General features: G+C 48.3%; 2 protein-coding genes across 3 annotated transcripts; one reads left to right on the plus strand and one right to left on the minus strand.

The window, feature by feature from the left end:
* The first annotated feature begins 3005 nt into the window (after positions 1-3005).
* ACOT13 (acyl-CoA thioesterase 13) lies at positions 3006-12243 on the plus strand. The gene is made up of 3 exons (XM_038771301.1): positions 3006-3109; positions 8494-8678; positions 11420-12243. The coding sequence occupies exons 1-3, from the start codon at positions 3026-3028 to the stop codon at positions 11574-11576; spliced, it is 426 nt and encodes a 141-aa protein (XP_038627229.1). The 5' UTR covers positions 3006-3025; the 3' UTR covers positions 11577-12243.
* Positions 12244-13294: 1051 nt separating this feature from the next.
* Positions 13295-22320, minus strand: CX2H6orf62 (chromosome X2 C6orf62 homolog). 2 transcript variants are annotated; one of them, XM_038771271.1, is made up of 5 exons: positions 21879-22320; positions 20182-20355; positions 18954-19076; positions 14609-14743; positions 13295-13617 (listed from the first exon to the last, which is right to left on the minus strand). In XM_038771271.1, exons 1-5 carry the CDS (start codon positions 22005-22007, stop codon positions 13492-13494), a joined length of 687 nt encoding a protein of 228 aa, XP_038627199.1. In that variant the 5' UTR covers positions 22008-22320; the 3' UTR covers positions 13295-13491. The 2 variants fall into 2 exon arrangements, with proteins under 2 accessions (XP_038627199.1, XP_038627198.1); XM_038771270.1 differs by having other exon boundaries at positions 20182-20358; positions 21879-22318.
* Positions 22321-22868: the final 548 nt, after the last annotated feature.

A 22868-nucleotide genomic window follows, 5' to 3' on the forward strand; every position in this document is an offset into this window, starting at 1 on the left:
CAGGAGGCCTTCCCAGACTGAGCCCCTTCCTTCCTCTCCCCCTCGTCCCCCTCTCCATCCCCCCCATCTTACCTCCTTCCCTTCCCCACAGCACCTGTATATATGTATATATGGTTGTACATATTTATTACTCTATTTATTTATTTATTTTACTTGTACATTTCTATCCTATTTATTTAATTTTGTTGTATGTTTGGTTCTGTTCTCTGTCTCCCCCTTTTAGACTGTGAGCCCACTGTTGGGTAGGGACTGTCTCTATGTGTTGCCAATTTGTACTTCCCAAGCGCTTAGTAGTACAGTGCTCTGCACATAGTAAGCGCTCAATAAATACGATTGATTGATTGATTGATTGATTGATTGCTGCCCCTCCTTTATCTCCCCCATTACTGCTTCAGCGCATGCGTAGAACCGCCGCTGCGCCCCCTCCCTCCTCTCCTCCCCCGCCCACTGCTATTTCAGCGCAGGCGCACAACGGCCGCTGCGCCCCCTCCCTTCTCTCCCCCTCCGTCACCGTTGTTCGGCGCAGGCGCACAACCGCCGAGGCACCCCCCCCTCCCTCCCCGCTGCTTCGGCGCAGGCGCAGGACCGTCGCTGCGCCCCCTCCCTTCTCTCCCCCGGCGTCACCGCAGCTTCGGCGCAGGCGCAGAACCGCCGTGGCACACACCCCCTACGTCACCGCTGTTTTGGCGCAGGCGCAGAACCTCCGCTGCGCCCCCTCCCTTCTCTCCCCCCATCGCCCCTGAGAGCTCACCTCCTCCAAGAGGCCTTCCCAGATTGAGCCCCCCCTTTTCCTCTGCTCCTCCTCCCCTCCCCATCACCCCCATTCCCTCCCTCCCTCTGCCCTACCCCCTTCCCCTCCTAACAGCACTTGTGTCTTTTTGTACATTATTACTCCATTTATTTTATTAATGAGCCCCTTCCTTCCTCTCCCCCTCCTCCCCCTCTCCATCCCCCGCCTTAATAATCAAATTATAAATATAATATTTAGTTAATTTAATTATATTGAATTAAATATAATTTAATTGTATTTAATATAAATTATAAATAAATAAGTGCTCAATAAATATGATTGAACGACTAGTGACATCCCCAGGTTACTTGCTTAATAATCATAATTGTGGTATTCGTTAAGAGCAAAGCGCTGTACTAAGTGGTTGGATTGATAGAATGCAAGCAGATCAGACACAGTCCAAGTCCCACACGGGACTCACAGTCTAAGAGGGAGGGAGAAAAGGTATTGGAACCCCATTTTACGGATGAAGCACATTTAACTTAATATTAAATTTAATATTTAATATTTACCTCCTTCCCCTCCCCACAGCACCTGTATATATGTTTATATGTTTGTATGTATTTATTACTCCTCTATTTTATTTGTACATATTCATTCTGTTTATTTTCTTTTGTTAGTATGTTTTGTTTTGTTCTCTGTCTCCCCCTTCTAGACTGTGAGCCCACTGTTGGGTAGGGACCGTCCCTATATGTTGCCAATTTGGACTTCCCAAGCGATTAGTGCAGTGCTACAGTGCTCTGCACACAATGCGATTGAATGAATTGAATGAATGAATAAATACGATTGAATGAATGAGCTATAATTCTATTTATCTATTTTGATGGTATTGACACCCGTCTACTGGTTCTCTTTTGTTGTCTGTCTGCCCCTTCTAGACTGGGGGCCCTTTGTTGGGTAGAGACCGTCTCTATATGTTGCCAACTTGGACTTTCCAAGCGATTAGTACAGTGCTCTGCGCACAGTAAGCGCTCAGTAAATCCGATTGAATGAATGAGCTATAATTCTATTTATCTATTTTGATGGTACTGACACCCGTCTACTGGTTCTCTTTTGTTGTCTGTCTCCCCCTTCTAGACTGGGAGCCCTTTGGTGGGTAGAGACCGTCTCCATCTGGTGCCGAATTGTACTTTCCAAGCGCTTAGTACAGTGCTCTGCGCACAGTAAGCGCTCAATAAATACGAATCCGCCAAGCTAGCTCTCTTCCTCCCTTCAAGGCCCTACTGAGAGCTCACCTCCTCCAGGAGGCCTTCCCAGACGGAGCCCCTTCCTTCCTCTCCCCCTCGTCCCCCTCTCCATCCCCCCATCTTACCTCCTTCCCTTCCCCGCAGCACCTGTATATATGTATATATGTTTGTACAGATTTATTACTCTATTTATTTTACTTGTACCTATCTATTCTATTTTATTTTGTTAGTATGTTTCGTTTTGTTCTCTGTCTCCCCCTTCTAGACTGTGAGCCCACTGTTGGGTAGGGACTGTCTCTATATGTTGCCAATTTGTCCTTCCCAAGCGCTTAGTACAGTGCTCTGCACATAGTAAGCGCTCAATAAATACGATTGATGGTGATGATGAGATATCTATTCTATTTATTTTATTTTGTTAGTATGTTTGGTTTTGTTCTCCGTCTCCCCCTTTTAGACTGTGAGCCCGCTGTTGGGTAGGGACCGTCTCTAGATGTTGCCAACTTGTACTGCCCAAGCGCTTAGTCCAGTGCTCTGCACACAGTAAGCGCTCAATAAATACGATTGATTGATTGATTGAATGAATGAATGAATGAATGACACGCGCGCGCAGGCGCAGAACCGCCTCTGCCCCCTCCCTTCCCTCCCCTCCCCCGCCTTGACTCCCGCGCGCAGGCGCAGAACAGCCTCTCCGCCCCCTCCCTTCTCTTTCATCCCCCACCACCTCCGCTTCGGCGCATGCGCGCTCCTCCCCGCCCCCTTGCGGTGTCCCCTAATCAACCCTCCGGCCGGAAACGTGCTCCCCCCCGGAACTCTCTACAGGAGGAATGGACGCCCCGAACGGGCCCGGGTATGGCGCGAGTCGGCGCCTCCTGAGGGAAGGGAGATCGGGGTGCCAGTCGGGGTCGTCCGGTGACAGGATCTGCTGAGGACGGGGGCCGGGGGGACTCGAAGGGCGGCGGAACCCCGGCGTCGGGGGGTCGGGAGGCGCCCGGCCGGAAGTGGGTGGGGGACTTCCGGCGGCGGACTTCCGGTGGCGGCCACCGTCGCCATGGGCAGCCTGACCCTGCAGGGCCTGAGGGAGCTGATGAAGGCCATCCTGGACACCCCTGGGTTTGACCGGGTGCTCGACAAGGTCATCATTTATTTATTTTACTTGTACATATTTACTATTCTATTTATTTTATTCGGTTTATATGTTTTATTTTGTTGTCTGTCTCCCCCCTTCTAGACTGTGAGCCCACTGTTGGGTAGGGACTGTCTCTATATGTTGCCAACTTGGACTTCCCAAGCGCTTAGTACAGTGCACACAGTAGGCGCTCAGTAAATACGACTGAATGACAATAATAATTATAATAATAATGACGGTGTTAAGGACTTACTGTTTGCCAAGCGCTGGGGGGATGCAAGGTGATCAGGTTGTCCCACGTGGGGCCCAGTCTTCCTCCCCATTTTGCAGAGGAGGGAACTGAGGCAGAGAATAATAATAATAATAATGTTGGCATTTATTATTCTGCTTTATTTGCGCGTATTTATTTTATTTTGTCAATATGTTTTGTTGTCTGTCTCCCCCTTCTAGACTGTGAGCCCACTGTTGGGTACGGACCGTCTGTAGATGTTGCCAACTTGGACTTCCCAAGCGCTTAGTACAGTGCTTTGCGCACAGTAAGCGCTCAGTAAATACGACTGAATGAATGAGTGACAATAATAATAATTATGGTAATAATAATGGTGTTAAGGACTTACTATGTGCCAAGCGCTGGGGGGATACAAGGTGATCAGGTTGTCCCACGTGGGGCCCAGTCTTCCTCCCCATTTTGCAGAGGAGGGAACTGAGGCAGAGAATAATAATAATAATAATGTTGGCATTTATTATTCTGCTTTATTTGCGCGTATTTATTTTATTTTGTCAATATGTTTTGTTGTCTGTCTCCCCCTTCTAGACTGTGAGCCCACTGTTGGGTACGGACCGTCTGTAGATGTTGCCAACTTGGACTTCCCAAGCGCTTAGTACAGTGCTTTGCGCACAGTAAGCGCTCAGTAAATACGACTGAATGAATGAGTGACAATAATAATAATTATGGTAATAATAATGGTGTTAAGGACTTACTATGTGCCAAGCGCTGGGGGGATACAAGGTGATCAGGTTGTCCCACGTGGGGCCCAGTCTTCCTCCCCATTTTGCAGAGGAGGGAACTGAGGCAGAGAAGAATAATAATAATAATGTTGGCATTTATTATTCTGCTTTATTTGCGCGTATTTATTTTATTTTGTCAATATGTTTTGTTGTCTGTCTCCCCCTTCTAGACTGTGAGCCCACTGTTGGGTACGGACCGTCTGTAGATGTTGCCAACTTGGACTTCCCAAGCGCTTAGTACAGTGCTTTGCGCACAGTAAGCGCTCAGTAAATACGACTGAATGAATGAGTGACAATAATAATAATTATGGTAATAATAATGGTGTTAAGGACTTACTATGTGCCAAGCGCTGGGGGGATACAAGGTGATCAGGTTGTCCCACGTGGGGCCCAGTCTTCCTCCCCATTTTGCAGAGGAGGGAACTGAGGCAGAGAAGAATAATAATAATAATGTTGGCATTTATTATTCTGCTTTATTTGTGCGTATTTATTTTATTTTGTTAATATGTTTTGTTGTCTGCCTCCCCCTTCTAGACTGTGAGCCCGCTGTTGGGTAGGGACCGTCTGTAGATGTTGCCAACTTGGACTTTCCAAGCGCTTAGTACAGTGCTCTGCACACAGTAAGCGCCCAATCAATCAATCGTATTTATTGAGCGCTTACTGTGTGCAGAGCACTGTACTAAGCGCTTGGGAGTACAAACTGGCAACCTATAGAGACAGTCCCTACCCAACAGTGGGCTCACAGTCTAAAAGGGGGAGACAAAACCAAACCAAACATACTCACAAAATAAGTAGAATAGATATGAACAAGTAAAATAAATAAATAACTAGAATAAATACGATTAAATGAATGAATAACTATAATTATAGTAATGGTACTTGTTAAGGGCTTACTAAGCACTGGGGGGGGATACAAGGTGATCAGGTTGTCCCACGTGGGGCCCAGTCTTCCTCCCCATTTTGCAGAGGAGGGAACTGAGGCAGAGAATAATAATAATGTTGGTATTTATTATTCTGTTTTATTTGTGCGTATTTATTTCATTTTGTCAATATGTTTTGTTGTCTGTCTCCCCCTTCTAGACTGTGGGCCCACTATTGGGTAGGGACCGTCTCTATAAGTTGCCAACTGGGACTTCCCAAGCGCTTAGTACAGTGCTCTGCACACAGTAAGCGCTCAGTAAATACGACTGAATGAATGAATAACAATAATAATAATTATAATAATAATAATGGTGTTTGTTAAGGGCTTACTTTGAGCCAAGCACTGTACTAAGCGCTGGGGGGATACAAGGTGATCAGGTTGTCCCACGTGGGGCCCAGTCTTCCTCCCCATTTTGCAGAGGAGGGAACTGAGGCAGAGAATAATAATAATAATAATGTTGGTATTTATTATTCTGTTTTATTTGCGCGTATTTATTTTATTTTGTCAATATGTTTTGTTGTCTGCCTCCCCCTTCTAGACTGTGAGCCCACTGTTGGGTACGGACCGTCTGTAGATGTTGCCAACTTGAACTTCCCAAGCGCTTAGTACAGTGCTTTGCGCACAGTAAGTGCTCAGTAAATACGACTGAATGAATGAGTGGCAATAATAATAATTATGGTAATAATAATGGTGTTAAGGACTTACTATGTGCCAAGCGCTGGGGGGATGCAAGGTGATCAGGTTGTCCCACGTGGGGCCCAGTCTTCCTCCCCATTTTGCAGAGGAGGGAACTGAGGCAGAGAATAATAATAATAATAATGTTGGCATTTATTATTCTGCTTTATTTGCGCGTATTTATTTTATTTTGTCAATATGTTTTGTTGTCTGTCTCCCCCTTCTAGACTGTGAGCCCACTGTTGGGTAGGGACCGTCTGTAGATGTTGCCAACTTGGACTTCCCAAGCGCTTAGTACAGTGCTCTGCACAGAGTAAGCGCTCAGTAAATACGACTGAATGAATGAGTGACAATAATAATATTTATGGTAATAATAATGGTGTTAAGGACTTACTAAGTGCCAAGCGCTGGGGGGATACAAGGTGATCAGGTTGTCCCACGTGGGGCCCAGTCTTCCTCCCCATTTTGCAGAGGAGGGAACTGAGGCAGAGAATAATAATAATAATAATGTTGGCATTTATTATTCTGTTTTATTTGCGCGTATTTATTTTATTTTGTCAATATGTTTTGTTGTCTGCCTCCCCCTTCTAGACTGTGAGCCCACTGTTGGGTACGGACCGTCTGTAGATGTTGCCAACTTGGACTTCCCAAGCGCTTAGTACAGTGCTTTGCGCACAGTAAGCGCTCAGTAAATACGACTGAATGAATGAGTGACAATAATAATAATTATGGTAATAATAATGGCGTTAAGGACTTACTATGTGCCAAGCGCTGGGGGGATACAAGGTGATCAGGTTGTCCCACGTGGGGCCCAGTCTTCCTCCCCATTTTGCAGAGGAGGGAACTGAGGCAGAGAAGAATAATAATAATAATGTTGGCATTTATTATTCTGCTTTATTTGTGCGTATTTATTTTATTTTGTCAATATGTTTTGTTGTCTGCCTCCCCCTTCTAGACTGTGAGCCCACTGTTGGGTACGGACCGTCTGTAGATGTTGCCAACTTGGACTTTCCAAGCGCTTAGTACAGTGCTCTGCACACAGTAAGCGCCCAATCAATCAATCGTATTTATTGAGCGCTTACTGTGTGCAGAGCACTGTACTAAGCGCTTGGGAGTACAAACTGGCAACCTATAGAGACAGTCCCTACCCAACAGTGGGCTCACAGTCTAAAAGGGGGAGACAAAACAAAACCAAACATACTCACAAAATAAGTAGAATAGATATGAACAAGTAAAATAAATAAATAACTAGAATAAATACGATTAAATGAATGAATAACTGTAATTATAGTAATGGTACTTGTTAAGGGCTTACTAAGCACTGGGGGGGGGGATACAAGGTGATCAGGTTGTCCCACGTGGGGCCCAGTCTTCCTCCCCATTTTGCAGAGGAGGGAACTGAGGCAGAGAATAATAATAATGTTGGTATTTATTATTCTGTTTTATTTGTGCGTATTTATTTCATTTTGTCAATATGTTTTGTTGTCTGTCTCCCCCTTCTAGACTGTGGGCCCACTATTGGGTAGGGACCGTCTCTATAAGTTGCCAACTGGGACTTCGCTTAGTACAGTGCTCTGCACACAGTAAGCGCTCAGTAAATACGACTGAATGAATGAATAACAATAATAATAATTATAATAATAATAATGGTGTTTGTTAAGGGCTTACTTTGAGCCAAGCACTGTACTAAGCGCTGGGGGGATACAAGGTGATCAGGTTGTCCCACGTGGGGCCCAGTCTTCCTCCCCATTTTGCAGAGGAGGGAACTGAGGCAGAGAATAATAATAATAATAATGTTGGTATTTATTATTCTGTTTTATTTGCGCGTATTTATTTTATTTTGTCAATATGTTTTGTTGTCTGCCTCCCCCTTCTAGACTGTGAGCCCACTGTTGGGTAGGGACTGTCTCTAGATGTTGCCAACTTGAACTTTCCAAGCGCTTAGTACAGTGCTCTGCACACAGTAAGCGCCCAATCAATCAATCAATCGTATTTATTGAGCGCTTACTGTGTGCAAAGCACTGTACTAAGCGCTTGGGAGTACAAGTTGGCAACCTATAGAGACAGTCCCTACCCAACAGTGGGCTCACAGTCTAAAAGGGGGACAGAGAACAAAACCAAACATACTCACAAAATAAAATAAATAGAATAGATATGAACAAGTTAAATAAATAAATAGAATAAATACGATTGAATGAATGAATAACAATAATTATAATTATAATAATGGTACTTGTTAAGGGCTTACTAAGCACTGGGGGGGGATACAAGGTGATCAGGTTCTCCCACGTGGGGCCCAGTCTTCCTCCCCATTTTACAGAGGAGGGAACTGAAGCAGAGAGTAATAATAATAATAATAATAATGTTGGTATTTATTATTGTTTTATTTGTGCATATTTATTTTATTTTGTCAATATGTTTTGTTGTCTGTCTCCCCCTTCTAGACTGTGGGCCCACTATTGGGTAGGGACCGTCTCTATAAGTGGCCAACTTGGACTTCCCAAGCGCTTAGTCCAGTGCTCTGCACACAGTAAGCGCTCAATAAATACGATTGAATGAATGATTGGCATTTATTAAGCGCTTACTATGTGCAAAGCCCTGTTGTAAGCGCCGGGGAGGTTACAAGGTGATCAGGTTGTCCCGCGGTGGGGCTCACGGGCTTCATCCCCATTTTCCAGATGAGGGAACTGAGGTCCGGAGACGTGAAGTAACACAGTTGGCGGAGCCGGGATTTTTTTTTTTTTCCCTGAAGGGTCCGCCACGGGTGTTTTTGCCTTCCCCTCAGATGACGGTCCTCTCGGCGAGCCCCGGGCAGGTGACGTGCCAGCTGAAGGTCGGGGAAGAGCACACGAACCGGGGCGGCACCCTGCACGGGGGGCTCACGGCCACGCTGGTGGACGTCGTGTCCACGGCCGCCCTGCTGCACACCGAAAGGGGAAGGCCGGGCGTCAGCGTCGACATGAACATCACGTAGGCACGCGCCGGACTTGCGGGTCGCCGCTGGGGTGGTGACCCCCCAGCTCTACCCCGCTGCACCCCGCCGACCCCCCGAAAAAATACGGCGGCGGGACCCCGTTCCCCATCACGGCGGGCTTGTGGGTTCTAATCCCCGCTCTGCCCCCTGTCAACTTTCAGCAAATCATTGCTCTGTGCCTCAGTTACCTCATCTGGAAAATGGGGGTTCAGGCTGAGTCCTACGTGGGACAACCTGACGGCCCTGTATCATCATCATCAATCGTATTTATTGAGCGCTTACTGTGTGCAGAGCACTGGACTAAGCGCTTGGGAAGTACAGATTGGCAACACGTAGAGACAGTCCCTACCCAACAGTGGGCTCACGGTCTAAAAGGGGGAGACAGAAAACAAAACCAAACATACCAACAAAATAAAATAAATAGGAGAGATATGTACAAGTAAAATAAATAAATAAATGTATCCCCCCGCCCAACGCTTAGAACGGTGCTTGGCACATAGTCAGCGCTTAACAAAAGCCATTATTATTATTATTATTAACACTAGTTTGGACCCCCATCGCTTATCCCTTCCCCGGCTCACGAGAGCTGGGAGGAGGGCAGTTTTATTATTATTAGCACTCATTTGGACCCCCATTGCTTATCTCTTCCCCGGCTCACGAGAGCTGGGAGGAGAGCAGTTTTATTATTAACAACACTCATTTGGACCCCCATCGCTTATCTCTTCCCTGGCTCACGAGAGCTGGGAGGAGAGCAGTTTTATTATTATTAACACTCATTTGGACCCCCATCGCTTATCTCTTCCCCAGCTAACGAGAGCTGGGAGGGCGGCAGTTTTATTATTATTAACACTCATTTGGACCCCCATCGCTTATCTCTTCCCCGGCTAACGAGAGCTGGGAGGAGAGCAGTTTTATTATTATTAGCACTCATTTGGACCCCCATCGCTTATCTCTTCCCCAGCTCACGAGAGCTGGAAGGAGGGCGGTTTTCTAGACTGTGAGCCCACTGTTGGGTAGGGACCGTCTCTATATGCTGCCAACTTGGACTTCCCAAGCGCTTAGTACAGTGCTCTGCACACAGTAAGCGCTCAGTTAATACGATTGAATGGATGAAAGTTGGGGTGGGGGGTAAGCCCAATGGCTCTTAAAATCACTCGCAAAGGGGATTCTGTGGTGGCTCCTTTGGTCCGGATTGGCACCGTGATGGCCATTCATTCATTCAGTCGTATTTATTGAGCGCTTACAGTGTGCAGAGCACTGTACTAAGCGCTTGGGAAGTACAAGTTGGCAACATATACTCCGGCCTGTCCACGGCTCCCAGTGCGGAAACTAGAGGCCGAGAAATAGCCCGACGGAGCCGGCTCTGGCAGAACTCTGCCCTCCCCGGATCAATCGGTGGTATTTATTGAGCACTTACTGTGGGCAGACCACTGTACTAAGCACTTGCGGGAAGTATAGAACAGGTATGTTCCCTGCCCGAGGGGGAATCTGTCTTTCCAAGGCAGAGCAAGCTGGCTCTGAGCTCACACACCAGCCCCCCGCTCCCCTCATTAAAAAGGGATCCCCCAATTCAACCCCCCTAAAACGCCTCACCCCTCCTTTTGGCCCCAATAATAGTAATAATGAAGGCATTTATTAAGCACTTACTATGTGCAAAGCAGTGTTTTAAATGCCCCATCTCGGCTGCACAAAGGGGAGCCCATTCCCCCTCTGTCTTATAATAGTAATAATAATGTTGGCATTTGTTAAGCGCTTACTATGTGCAAAGCACTGTTCTAAGCGCTGGGGGGGGATACAAAGTGATCAGGTTGTCCCACGTGGGGCTCACGGTCTTAATCCCCATTTTACAGATGAGGTAACCGAGGCTCAGAGAAGTTAAATACGATTAATAAGAATAAGAATTAAGAATTAATAAGAATAAATACGATTGATTGATTAAGTGACTTGCCCATGGTTACACAGCAGGCATGTGGCGGAGCCAAGATTCAAACCCATGACCTCTGACTCCAAAGCCCAGGCTTCTTCCACTGAGCCACTGCTGTTGCCAGTGTCTGACCTCATCCTGAGCTTCTGGAGAAAGGGGAAGGGAATTTTAGGAACTTGCTTGATGTCCGTAATTTAACATCCAGCTCCTCTAGACCCTAAGCTCCTTGTGGGCAGAGAACCTCTCTGCCAACCCTACTGCCGCCTTTTCTTCCACCTATCTCTCAGTGCTCTGCACCTAAGGCGTGCTCATTAAATATCAAAGATATCAGCCCCCACCCCACTTCTTCGGCCCCTCGGAGGTAGCGTGAACTTCCTGCCCTCTGGAGAATGGTTTGAGCCCAGGGTGGGTCCCTGTTTGTGTATTTTCCCCTCCCCACCGCCTTCCTGCTCCTAATGGGGCCTGCCTATAAAAAGCAGGAAGCCAGCGTAGTAAATAAATGGAAGAAAGCGAGCTCTGCCGCTAGAACCCGGGCGGGCTGATGCCGGGAAGGGAAGCCCTGGAAATCGGGATGGGAGATGTTCGCTAGCTCTGGTCGCTGAACCGTTGCCACTGAAACGTGGACTGTGAGCCCACTGTTGGGTAGGGACTGTCTCTCCGTGTTGCCAGTTTGTACTTCCCAAGCGTTTAGTACAGTGCTCTGCCCACAGTAAGCGCTCAATAAATACGATTGATGATGAAAAATACTCGAGAAACGCCCTCCTCATCACCCCACACCTCCTGCCCACCGCCTTCTTTCTGGTTTCATTGAAGGTACGTGTCCCCCGCGTACATCGGCGAGGAGATCCTGATCACCGCTCACATTCTGAAGCAAGGGAAAACCTTGGCCTTCGCCACCGTGGACATGACCAACAAGACCACGGGCAAGCTGGTGGCCCAGGGCCGGCACACGAAGCACCTGGGAGCCTGAGGCCGTGGCGGCAGGGCCTTCTGAGGGCCCGGAAAAAAAAAAAAAAGAGATAGCCACTTGGGAGAAGTGTGCAGAAACCGCTGCCCGCGAGGGTCCGTTGGTTGCATCGTCCCATCCGGGCAAATAAAATCTCTGGGCCCACTTCAGGTGTGGTACACCGCCGTCGGTTTTCCGGCCCCTTTCCCTGCCCGGTCACTCGGTAATGTTGTTCGGTCCTTTAGGGTGCCCGTGTTCCCACCCACACACCCCACTCCGTCGTCTGTCACACAAACACTCCCTGCCAACCCCCGGGAAGCCTCATCCCCACTTGGTTCGGGCAGCCTGGGTGAGGGAAGGCGGCACCGGACCCCCGCCCCAGTTGGCAACCTCCTTCTGATGCCCAGCTCTTCATTTTCCCTCCCCCACTTTCCGTACCAAGCCCTTATTCTACGCCCAACATCGTCTCAAACGTTTGGGTTTACTCTCCCCGGGCCCTGTGAAGTCTAACGCGCAGCCACTTAACTTTCACCTAATTTTATTTAAAGTTTCCATGGTTTCCAATTCCAACCAAAAGCTAAATACAAATTTGAAACAGGTAAGCACTAGGTTTTACCCAGAGGGAGCGGGGTTATACAGGATTACTCCAATAAAATACTCAAGCCTTGAGCGAAGCCTCCTTCCAAAACTATACAGTAGTCTTCCTTATTTTCATTGCACAACCATAACAAAATATGTTCCGGCAGAACTGACTTAAGACACTCCAAAACACTTTATTTTTCTCCCCCCCCCAACACCTGTTAAGGTCACAACTGTCTTGTAACAGCTTCTCTTCCCAAACTCACTTGGGGTTTTCTGAAGTGTTTTAGAAACCAGTATTTCCTGCACAATTCACCAGCAATATATATATACTTTTAAAAAAAAAAAAAAAAACTCCTTCGAGGAAAAAACAAAAATACGAAAACCCTCTGTTACGCGCGGTTTCTGCGGCTATCGATTTATATCGCCTTAAATTTAGCCGCACGAGACTCCTGGTCTGTTTTTAAAGTGTTTACACTGAAGACCCACTCAGCTGAACTTTTTAAATGCAGCTATTGATTTATATCACCTTTAATTTAGCCGCACGAGACTCCTGGTCTGTTTTTAAAGTGTTTAAACTGAAGACCCACTCAGCTGAATTTTTTTCTTTTTTTAAAATACAGCGACGCAGGGAAAGAGATTAAAGAAAAAGAAATCGTAAGTAGCTATCTGAGTGCCGTTAAACTCAAAACGTGGCCCAGCAAAATAAGAGGCGAGGGATGCCTACGTTGAATGAGATGCTGCTTTTTTTTTCTTCCCCCCTTCCCTTAGATTTCTTTCCCACGCTTTCATCGTGGCAACCGCTTCTGCTCGTTCGCGCGGCGCTCCGGTGCCACCGTGATCGCGGCGGGGCTTTTTTCCCGGGGGGGGACGGACGGATGTGTTCGTTACCTGTTCCGTTCGCCTCTCGCCCTCTGGATAGCGGTGACGGCGTCGGGCAGGCCCAGCTGCGGAGCGGGGGGCGAGGAGGGGGCGGACCCGCTCGCGGTCGACCACGACAGCAACAGTCTTTTCGTTTCACATTTTAGGAAGGTGCCGGTGACGTGCAGGGGCTCTGCAAAAGCACCCTCTTTCACGAAGTCCGCGCAGGGGACATCCAGATTCCCTTTCTTTTTTGCCTTTTTTTTCCTTTAAAGTTCTGAGATACAAATGGAGGGGGGGGTGGGGAGAACGCAAAAAAAAAAAAGGGGGGGGGGGGGACGAGGAAGGAACAAACCAGGATCCGGGATGAACGCGTTTCACAATGCATACATAGTGTTCTGTGCGTGAGTCCTGTTTTCTTCTGGACCGTGACGGGAGGGGACGAGGAAGAGGCCGCTGCCCGCTCCGCGAGGGGCCCCGGGGGCTGCCGGCCGGAGCCCTACTCGGGCATGTAAGGGCGGAGGTGCTCCTCCACGCTGCCCACCGCCCAGTGGGTCAGCTGCTCCTGAGGCAGGTACAGGCAAACGCTGCATAACTTGAAGATTGTGGCTTTGTTTTTTGGAGTCTGGGGTGGGGGGGGGAAGAGACGGGGGGGAGCAGGAGAGAGGGAGAGAAGCGGCTCGGTTAGGCGAGGTAGGAGGAGGCCGCCCCATCCCCAGCCCCTCAGGCAGGCCTCGGTGGCAACCCTGGCAAGATCGGGGGGCCGAAGCCGGGATGGCGGACCCTGCCTCGGTTTCCAGGCCGGCCCCCGTGGCCGCGGGACGTTCCTTCCGAGTCTCCTCCTAGCGAGAGACCTGTAGACCGTAAGCCCATTGTGGGCAGGGGACGGGTCAGTTGTAGTGTACTCTCCCAAGCGCTCATCACACCGTGAGAGCTCAGTAAATACGGTTGACAGACCAGGAGGAAACGTCTCCCGGCCAACTATTTTGTTAGTATGTTTGGTTTTGTCTCCCCCTTTTAGACTGTGAGCCCGCCGGTGGGTAGGGACTGTCCCTATAGGTTGCCAATTTGTACTTCCCAAGCGCTTAGTACAGTGCTCTGCACACAGTAGGCGCCCAATAAGTACGACTGATTGGTGGATTGATTTCGGGTCGTCTCGCTCTTCGAGAACGGGGAAGAGCAGCGCAGCAAAAAAAAAAAAAGGGAGATGATCCCTGCCCACAGCTAGCTTCCAGTCTAGAGGAGGAGACAGGTACTAATGCAAGTAAACAGGCATCAATTTGAAAAGTACAATTACAGATATAATTAAGAAAATCAGTCATTTATTGAGCGCTTACTGCGCGCGGAGCACTGTGCTGAGCGCTATATGTTGCCGACTTGTACTTCCCAAGCGCTTAGTGGGGGGAGAGGGGCAGGACCGCCAAGCCAAATACCAATCAATCAATCAATCGTATTTATTGAGCGCTTACTATGTGCAGAGCACTGTACTAAGCGCTTGGGAAGTAGAAATTGGCAACACACAGAGACAGTCCCTACCCAACAGTGGGCTCACAGTCTAAAAGAGACCAGATCCCGGGCCACACAGACCCCGGCGCCCGAGGCGGCAGCGCCTTTACCTGCAAGTGCTGCCTGTCGATGAAGAGGAATACCGACTGGCTCGGGTTGTTGACGACGATTCCAGTCTTGTCCTTCCGGGTCAGTGCGTGCAGAAACTGGTTCTCGTAGTCGTCCTGATGAAATTCGAACTTGGCCTGCGCGGGAGCACGTCGGGGATAAAGGTAAGGGCCGGACGCCTCAGACCGGGGGGCTGAGGGGCAGCCGGGGATGGAGCAGAACCGGCCCTGTGCCCGACACGCCAAAATACAACTTTTTTTTTATGTGGTCGGGAATTGTCTCTCTCTGTTGCTGAATTGTACTGTGCAAGTGCTTAGTACATTGCTCCGCACACGGTAAGCGCTCAAATACGATTGAATGAATGAACCTCCCAGGACTCTATCTATTTATTACTCTATTTATTTAACTCGTACATAGCTATTCTATTTATTTTATTTTGTTAGTATGTTTGGTTTTGTTCTCTGTCTCCCCCTTTCAGACTGTGAGCCCACTGTTGGGTAGGGACTGTTCCTCTATGTTGCCAATTTGTACTTCCCAAGCGCTTAGTACAGTGCTCTGCACATAGTAAGCGCTCAATAAATATGATTGATGATGATGATCTATTTATCTATTTATTACTCTATTTATTTATTTATTTTGCTTGTGCATAGCTATTCTATTTATTTCATTTTGTTAGTATGTTTGGTTTTGTTCTCCGTCTCCCCCTTTTAGACTGTGAGCCCACTGTTGGGTAGGGACTGTTCCTCTATGTTGCCAATTTGTACTTCCCAAGCGTTTAGTACAGTGCTCTGCACATAGTAAGCGCTCAATAAATACAATTGATGATGATGATCTATTCATCTATTTATTACTCTATTTATTTTACTTGTGCATAGCTATTCTATTTATTTTATTTTGTTAGTATGTTTGGTTTGGTTCTCTGTCTCCCCCTTTTAGACTGTGAGCCCACTGTTGGGTAGGGACTGGCTCTAGATGTTGCCAATTTGTACTTCCCAAGCGCTTAGTACAGTGCTCTGCACATAGTAAGTGCTCAATAAATACGATTGATGATGATGATGATGATGATTGAATGAATGAACCTCCCAGGACTCTATTTATCTATTTATCTCTCTATTTATTTATTTATTTATTTTACTTGTACATAGCTATTCTATTTATTTTATTTTGTTAGTATGTTTGGTTTTGTTCTCTGTCTCCCCCTTTTAGACTGTGAGCCCACTATTCTATTTATTTTATTTTGTTAGTATGTTTGGTTTTGTTCTCTGTCTCCCCCTTTTAGACTGTGAGCCCACTGTTGGGTAGGGACTGGCTCTAGATGTTGCCAATTTGTACTTCCCAAGCGCTTAGTACAGTGCTCTGCACATAGTAAACACTCAATAAATACGATTGATGATGATGATTGAATGAATGAACCTCCCAGGACTCTATTTATCTATCTATCTATTTATTACTCTACTTATTTATTTTGCTTGTGCATAGCTATTCTATTTATTTTATTTTGTTCGTATGTTTGGTTTTGTTCTCTGTCTCCCCCTTTTAGACTGTGAGCCCACTGTTGGGTAGGGACTGTCTCTAGATGTTGCCAATTTGTACTTCCCAAGCGCTTAGTACAGTGCTCTGCACATAGTAAGCGCTCAATAAATACGATTGATGGTGATGATTGAATGAATGAACCTCCCAGGACTCTATTTATTTATCTATCTATTTATCACTCTATTTATTTTACTTGTACATAGCTATTCTATTTATTTTGTTAGTATGTTTGATTTTGTTCTCTGTCTCCCCCTTTTAGACTGTGAGCCCACTGTTGGGTAGGGACTGTCTCTATATGTTGCCAATTTGTACCTCCCAAGCGCTTAGTACAGCGCTCTGCACATAGTAAGCGCTCAATAAATACGATTGATGATGATGATGATGATGACTCCCAGCCGCACCCCGCTTAAGCTCTCCTAACTAGTTCCCCCCAAATTGGGCTTAGGCAAAGGAGAATAATAATAATAATAATGTCATTTATTAAGCGCTTAATATGTGCAAATCCCCAACAGTATTAAACCTATTCCTAAAAGACACAATAAAGCCAACTGATCCAACAGCAAATATGGACCAAGAATTCAATTAGAATTCACCCCCCCCCCCCCAACCCCCTGCCATATACCCACATGTATTTTTCAAAGTGTTTGCTGTCACCTCCTATTCCAAATTGGCTCCCGTTATCTACGCTACTTTGACTTTTTAGACTGTGAGCCCACTGTTGGGTAGGGACTGTCTCTAGATGTTGCCAACTTGGACATCCCAAGCGCTCAGTACAGTGCTCTGCACAAAGTAAGCGCTCAATAAATACGATTGATTGGTTGATTGACTAATGCTCAACTCAAACGAGTGTTCATCAGCGCTATTTCAGCTCAGTCACAATACTTCAAAGGAGAAGAGAGGGGAAGTATATTGGCAGCTCTCTCAATGGCTCAGGCAGTTACATTTCAATAGCTCTGTGGGAAAAATCCCTGTATTTTTGAAGGGCGTGAAAAATTAACACCTTTACCCCCCCCCCCCTACCTCAACAAATTGGGTTCTCCAGTTCTCTCTCAATGGCTCAGGCAGTTACATTTCAATAGCTCTGTGGGAAAAATCCCTGTATTTTTGAAGGGCATGAAAAACTAACACCTTGACCCCCCCCCACCTCAACAAATTGGGTTCTCCTATTCTCTCTCAATGGCTCAGGCAGTTACATTTCAATAGCTCCGTGGGAAAAATCCCTGTATTTTTGAAGGGCATGAAAAACTAACACCTTGACCCCCCCCCACCTCAACAAATTGGGTTCTCCAATTCTCTCTCAATGGCTCAGGCAGTTACATTTCAATAGCTCCGTGGGAAAAACCCCTGTATTTTTGAAGGGCGTGAAAAATTAACACCTTGATCCCCCCCCCACCTCAACAAATTGGGTTCTCCAATTCTCTCTCAATGGCTCAGGCAGTTACATTTCAATAGCTCCGTGGGAAAAATCCCTGTATTTTTGAAGGGCGTGAAAAACTAACACCTTGACCCCCCACCCCACCTCAACAAACTGGGTTCTCCAATTCTCTCTCAATGGCTCAGGCAGTTACATTTCCATAGCTCTGTGGGAAAAATCCCTGTATTTTTGAGGGGCATGAAAAATTAACACCTTGACCCCCCCACCTCAACAAATTGGGTTCTCCAATTCTCTCTCAATGGCTCAGGCAGTTACATTTCCATAGCTCCGTGGGAAAAAATCCCTGTATTTTTGAAGGGCATGAAAAATTAACACCTTGACCCCCCCACCTCAACAAATTGGGTTCTCCAATTCTCTCTCAATAGCTCCGTGGGAAAAATCCCTGTATTTTTGAAGGGCATGAAAAACTAACACCTTGACCCCCCCCCCCCCCCCCCCCCACCTCAACAAATTGGGTTCTCCAATTCTCTCTCAATGGCTCAGGCAGTTACATTTCCATAGCTCCGTGGGAAAAATCCCTGTATTTTTGAGGGGCATGAAAAATTAACACCTTGACCCCCCCCCCCACCTCAACAAACTGGGTTCTCCAATTCTCTCTCAATGGCTCAGGCAGTTAAATTTCCATAGCTCCGTGGGGAAAAATCCCTGTATTTTTGAGGGACACGAAAAATTAACACCTTGACCCCCCCACCTCAACAAACCGGGTTTTCCCATTCCTGCTTTAAGGAAAACAGTTACTAAAAGAGGTGTCCTGCTTCTGGGGCTAAGTTTAATTACGGCAGGGCCCACTTGGTAGCTCAAGTGGAAGTTGACCAGTTAAGAGATCCCACTGGGGAACGTGAAAAATTCAAAGTCCGTTCCCAAATGGAACGGTTACAGATTCCCACCCCCGCGGCGGGACAGAAACCCCTAAGCTGGTGGGAGCTCTCTCCCAAGAGGGCAGTGGGGACCTTCAGGCCCTTTATCAAGCACCCTCCAGCTAGGCACTCCTCTGAGGAGGCGGCCCCATATCAGAGTCCCGGCCTTGTCCAAGGGCGACGATTTTGCAACTTTTCCCTGCTAGACCTCCTCCTCGGCCACCTCTCCACTCAAATCCTCAGTGGCTTTTGGGAAGACGGTTCCCGAAGGCGGGAGGGCAGCTCAGACTCATCCATTTTGCCAAGACCCCCGGGCACCCTTGCCCACCTGCTCGCAGGAGCCCAGGTGCGGATCGCTATCCGGACGGACAACCCGCCCACCTTTCGGGATACTTGTACGGAAACACGGCTTTCAAGGGGACAGGACTCTCCGGTCCGTGCCAAGAAGCCGCACGGCGGCTGGTCGGCGCGAGGGGTTTAAATCGGCCGACGTGCCTCGCCCGGCAGGGAAACGACAAGTACCTGGACAGGCCTAAAGGGTTCCTCGGATCCCTTCCACCTAGAAAACAGGAGACAGACAATCTTCTCAATGTCATTCCGAGGCCAGAGAATGAAATCGATCTCCTGAGTACAGCCAATTACATCCTGCGAAGACAAGAGGAAGGGGTCGCTTTTTCTGCAGCGGACACAAGGAAAAGTCACGTTTAGGGCAGCTGTTCTCCACAGACTCTCGGGTCAAGCGAGTCCAAATAAACGGGCAGCCCTGCTTGTCTCAAAAACCCGAGCTTTTTAGATCTGAGGCCCGGTTCTGTTCCTCCCTCCCTGAGAGGACCTGGGCCAATCGTTCAAACGGGGGCAAGCACTGGCCGGCAAAAATGGTTCTGGGGCCACCAGGCACAGCTGTTGCCGCCAATTTAAGAGCTAAGGTCGCGGTTACGGCTTCAGAGACTCGTGGGGACGGTTCGGGGTCCCTGACACCTAAGGCTGGGTGGGGACGGGGGGAGAAGAGAAAGTGTGCACACATGCATGATTGTGGGGGCTTGTTTGGGGGGAGAGGGGCTGCAGGGAGCACAGGCCTCTAAGAAGGACTTAGGTTCTCATCCCCACTCTGCCAATTGCTTGTTGTGTGAATGTGGGCAAGCCTCTTTACGTCTCTGTGCCTCGAGTTCCTCATTAACTACAATAGTGTCTGCTGAGTGCTTGCTCTGTGCCAGGCACTGTACTAAGCGCTGGGTGAGGCGCACAGTCCGGCCCACGTGGGGCTCACGGTCTTCATCCCCATTTCACAGATGAGGTAACAGGGACAGAAGTGAAGCGACTTGCCCAGGGCCACACAGCAGACAGGTGCACACGGTAAGCGCTCAAATGCGACTGAATGAATTATTAGAACCCAGGGCCTCCGGAGTCCCAGGCCCGTGCTCTAACCGCTAGGCCGTACTGCTTCCCGGCTACTTCTCCCTCCTACTTTTAGACCGTGAGCCCCTCGTGGGACTTGTACCTACCCCCGTGTTTAGAAGAGTGGAGGACAGAATGAGCACTGGACGCTTCAGTTCTCTGTGCCTCAGTTCCCTCGTCGGTAAGAAGGGGATTAAGACGGAGCCCCGCCCGATCGGCCCGATGGGGATGGAGAATCTGAAATGGTGGTTCGGGGCGGCCCCCCCGGCCCAAGGAGGTCCCCTCTACATCAGACGCTCTCCTTTTTTCCAGGACGACAGCCGAAGCGGGGCTGGGAGAGGAGCCCCCTCCTTACCCTGCGCATGGACTGGTAGCGAGGAGCGTGGAGCTGCACCACATCCTTCTGCAGAAGCTCCAGGGAGCTTTCCAAGGAATAGCTGGACTCCCGCACCCCTTTCAGAATGTTCTCTTCGTAATTGTTTGTCATCACTGGGATCACTTCGGACACTTCGAAGAGCGCTGACTTCTTCTTCTAAGAGAAACGACATCGCCGTCAGACCCCAGCTGGACGGGCAACCCCCTCGGGGGGATGGAAACCGGAGTAGATCTGTTTGAAGGCTTTACGGGGCTAGGGATTTCGGAAGGGGGGGAAAAACGTCAGCCACCAAAAGTGACTCCATTCACCCCGGCGGGCAAGTGACCACCTCCACCAGCGGTGGGTGTGAAGAAGGAAGAGAGCGTACCTCCTCAAGCAGTGTTGTTGCTAAACAGCTGATCAGACAGAAAAACTGCAACCGTCAGACAAGCGTGGATTTGCTCCCCGGCCCTGGGGTGATTTTCAACGCATCCTGTTTTTGACTACCTGAAGTAAAACCCCCGGTCTAATTTTTGGATTGAAGTAAGGCTGGCCATCAAGTAAAAGCTCCTAAGACTAAGTCGCTCCATTCTGGGGTTTCTCCGACTAGACACTTTGAGAGCAAAAACAACAACAAACCACAATCGGCTGAAAACACGCAAAGATGACAATTAACCGCTGAAATTCAAGGATAGGGACAGCTTCAAAGGACAGCCTTTTGCCAGTCTGGAGAAAGTTCATGGTGTCCACGCACTGGAGCAAGCTGGAGCAAGCTGGAGCCTATCTATATGATATGAATACATATCTATTTATTTATTTTATTTTATTTTGTTAGTATGTTTGGTTTTGTTCTCTGTCTCCCCCTTTTAGACTGTGAGCCCACTGTTGGGTAGGGACCGTCTCTATGTGTTGCCAATTTGTACTTCCCAAGCGCTTAGTACAGTGCTCTGCACATAGTAAGCGCTCAATAAATACGATTGATGATGACGATGATGGAGCTAGTTTTGGGGCCCTTCCTGCTCAAAGAGAGGAAGGATAAAGCCACTAAAGGGCTTAAGGCGAATTTCCCGGAGACATCAGAGCCCCTGGCTCAACCGCTCTTCCTATTTCCAGGGCCTGCCTGATTCCTGCTTTTATTTCCCCCTCTGGTACCTCACCGTGTGTTCTGGCACTTTTGCCAAAATAATGCCGACACACAGACACACACACCTCCCTTGCCTGATTCCTACTTTTATTTTCCCCTCTGGTACCTCACCGTGTGTTCTGGCACTTTTGCCAAAATAATGCCGAGACACAGACACCCCTACCCCTTTTCCTCCGCGGTCAAGCCACGGAGACAGCTTTCGAGTTGACACGTGTCATACACACTTCAGAAACTCATGGGTCTCTGGCAACCGCAGCACAATACCTGAGTCTTCTTAACTACAGAAATGTCTCTGGGTCGGCGGGGACGTTCCCAACAGGACCAGTCAAAATAAGCCCACCCTTTTCACCTCCCTAAAGGGGTCATTACCTACTTCCAACCTGGACAATAAGGGAGGAGGGAAAGGCACCTTTCGTCTACTTTTCCTCTTTTCAGGGGCAAAAAGTGCAAAATCGTCATGCCAACAGCCAACTGGACCAACCTACACCCTTGCAAAAAGAAAAAAGCCTTGGTTAGGAGTAAGGAGGGGGTAGAGGAAGAACTTGAGAGTTACCTTCTCCTTGAAGACAAAGGCAATGTACATCTTGAAGTCAAACTGATCAGCTAGAGATTCTTTTTTCTTTCGAAGCTGAGCCCGAAGTCTGTTCTGAGCTTGTTTCTTCCGGGAGTTTGGGTCTCCCATTGTGAAATACAGGTGGTACTGTAAAGCCTTTGGAAACCGTCGCTAAACTGTGGGCACTTTTTCGTAAGACTCAAGTACAACGGAAACAAGTCATTTCATTCCTAAAGGACTGAAGAGCTAAAAAAAACGCAAATGCGACGCGCACCCCCCCACAGACACGCAACCCACCCCCCACGAAAAAAGAAAACCCGCACTTCAGGCGATCTTAGGAGGCTGTCGTGTTGGAGGGCCGAGGAACAGAAACCGTTGTCTGCCCATTTTGGGACAACGAATGTGGGGGGGTGGGGGGTGAAAAGGGGGGAAAATGGAGTGGGGGGAAAATGGAGTGGGGGGAAAAGGGAAAAGGAGGGAAGGGGGGGAAAGAGGGAAAATGGAGTGGGGGAAAAGGGAAAAGGAGGGAAGGGGGGAAAGGGGGGAAAAGAGGGGAAGGGGAAAGGAAGGGAAGGGGGAAAGGGAGGGAAGGGGAAAGGGGGGGAAAGGGAGGGAAGGGGGAAGGGAAGGGGAAAGGAAGGGGGAAAGGGAGGAAAGGGGGTAAAGGGGGAAAAGGGAGGAAAGGGGGAAGGAAAAAGGGGGAGGGAAAAGAGGAAAAAGGAGGAAACGGGCTAGACTAAAATTTCTGGTCACGCATTGACAGACACAGCTTCACCTGCCCGAATAGAGATGGGGGGGTGGGGGGATGAAATCAAGAGGTAAACAATTAAAAAAAAAAAAACCCAAAAAACCTCCTTAGCAGGAGTCAGGTGTGCAATTAAGAGGCAGCCGGCCCCATCCCAGCCCTCACCCCAAAACCCATCCCCCGGGCTTGTGCGAGGAGGGGCGGGGGGAAGAGAAACCGGGATGCCTGCTTTCCAAGTGGGAAGG

Source organism: Tachyglossus aculeatus, chromosome X2 (assembly GCF_015852505.1).
Source record: "Tachyglossus aculeatus isolate mTacAcu1 chromosome X2, mTacAcu1.pri, whole genome shotgun sequence".
Classification (NCBI taxonomy): Eukaryota; Metazoa; Chordata; class Mammalia; order Monotremata; family Tachyglossidae; genus Tachyglossus; species Tachyglossus aculeatus.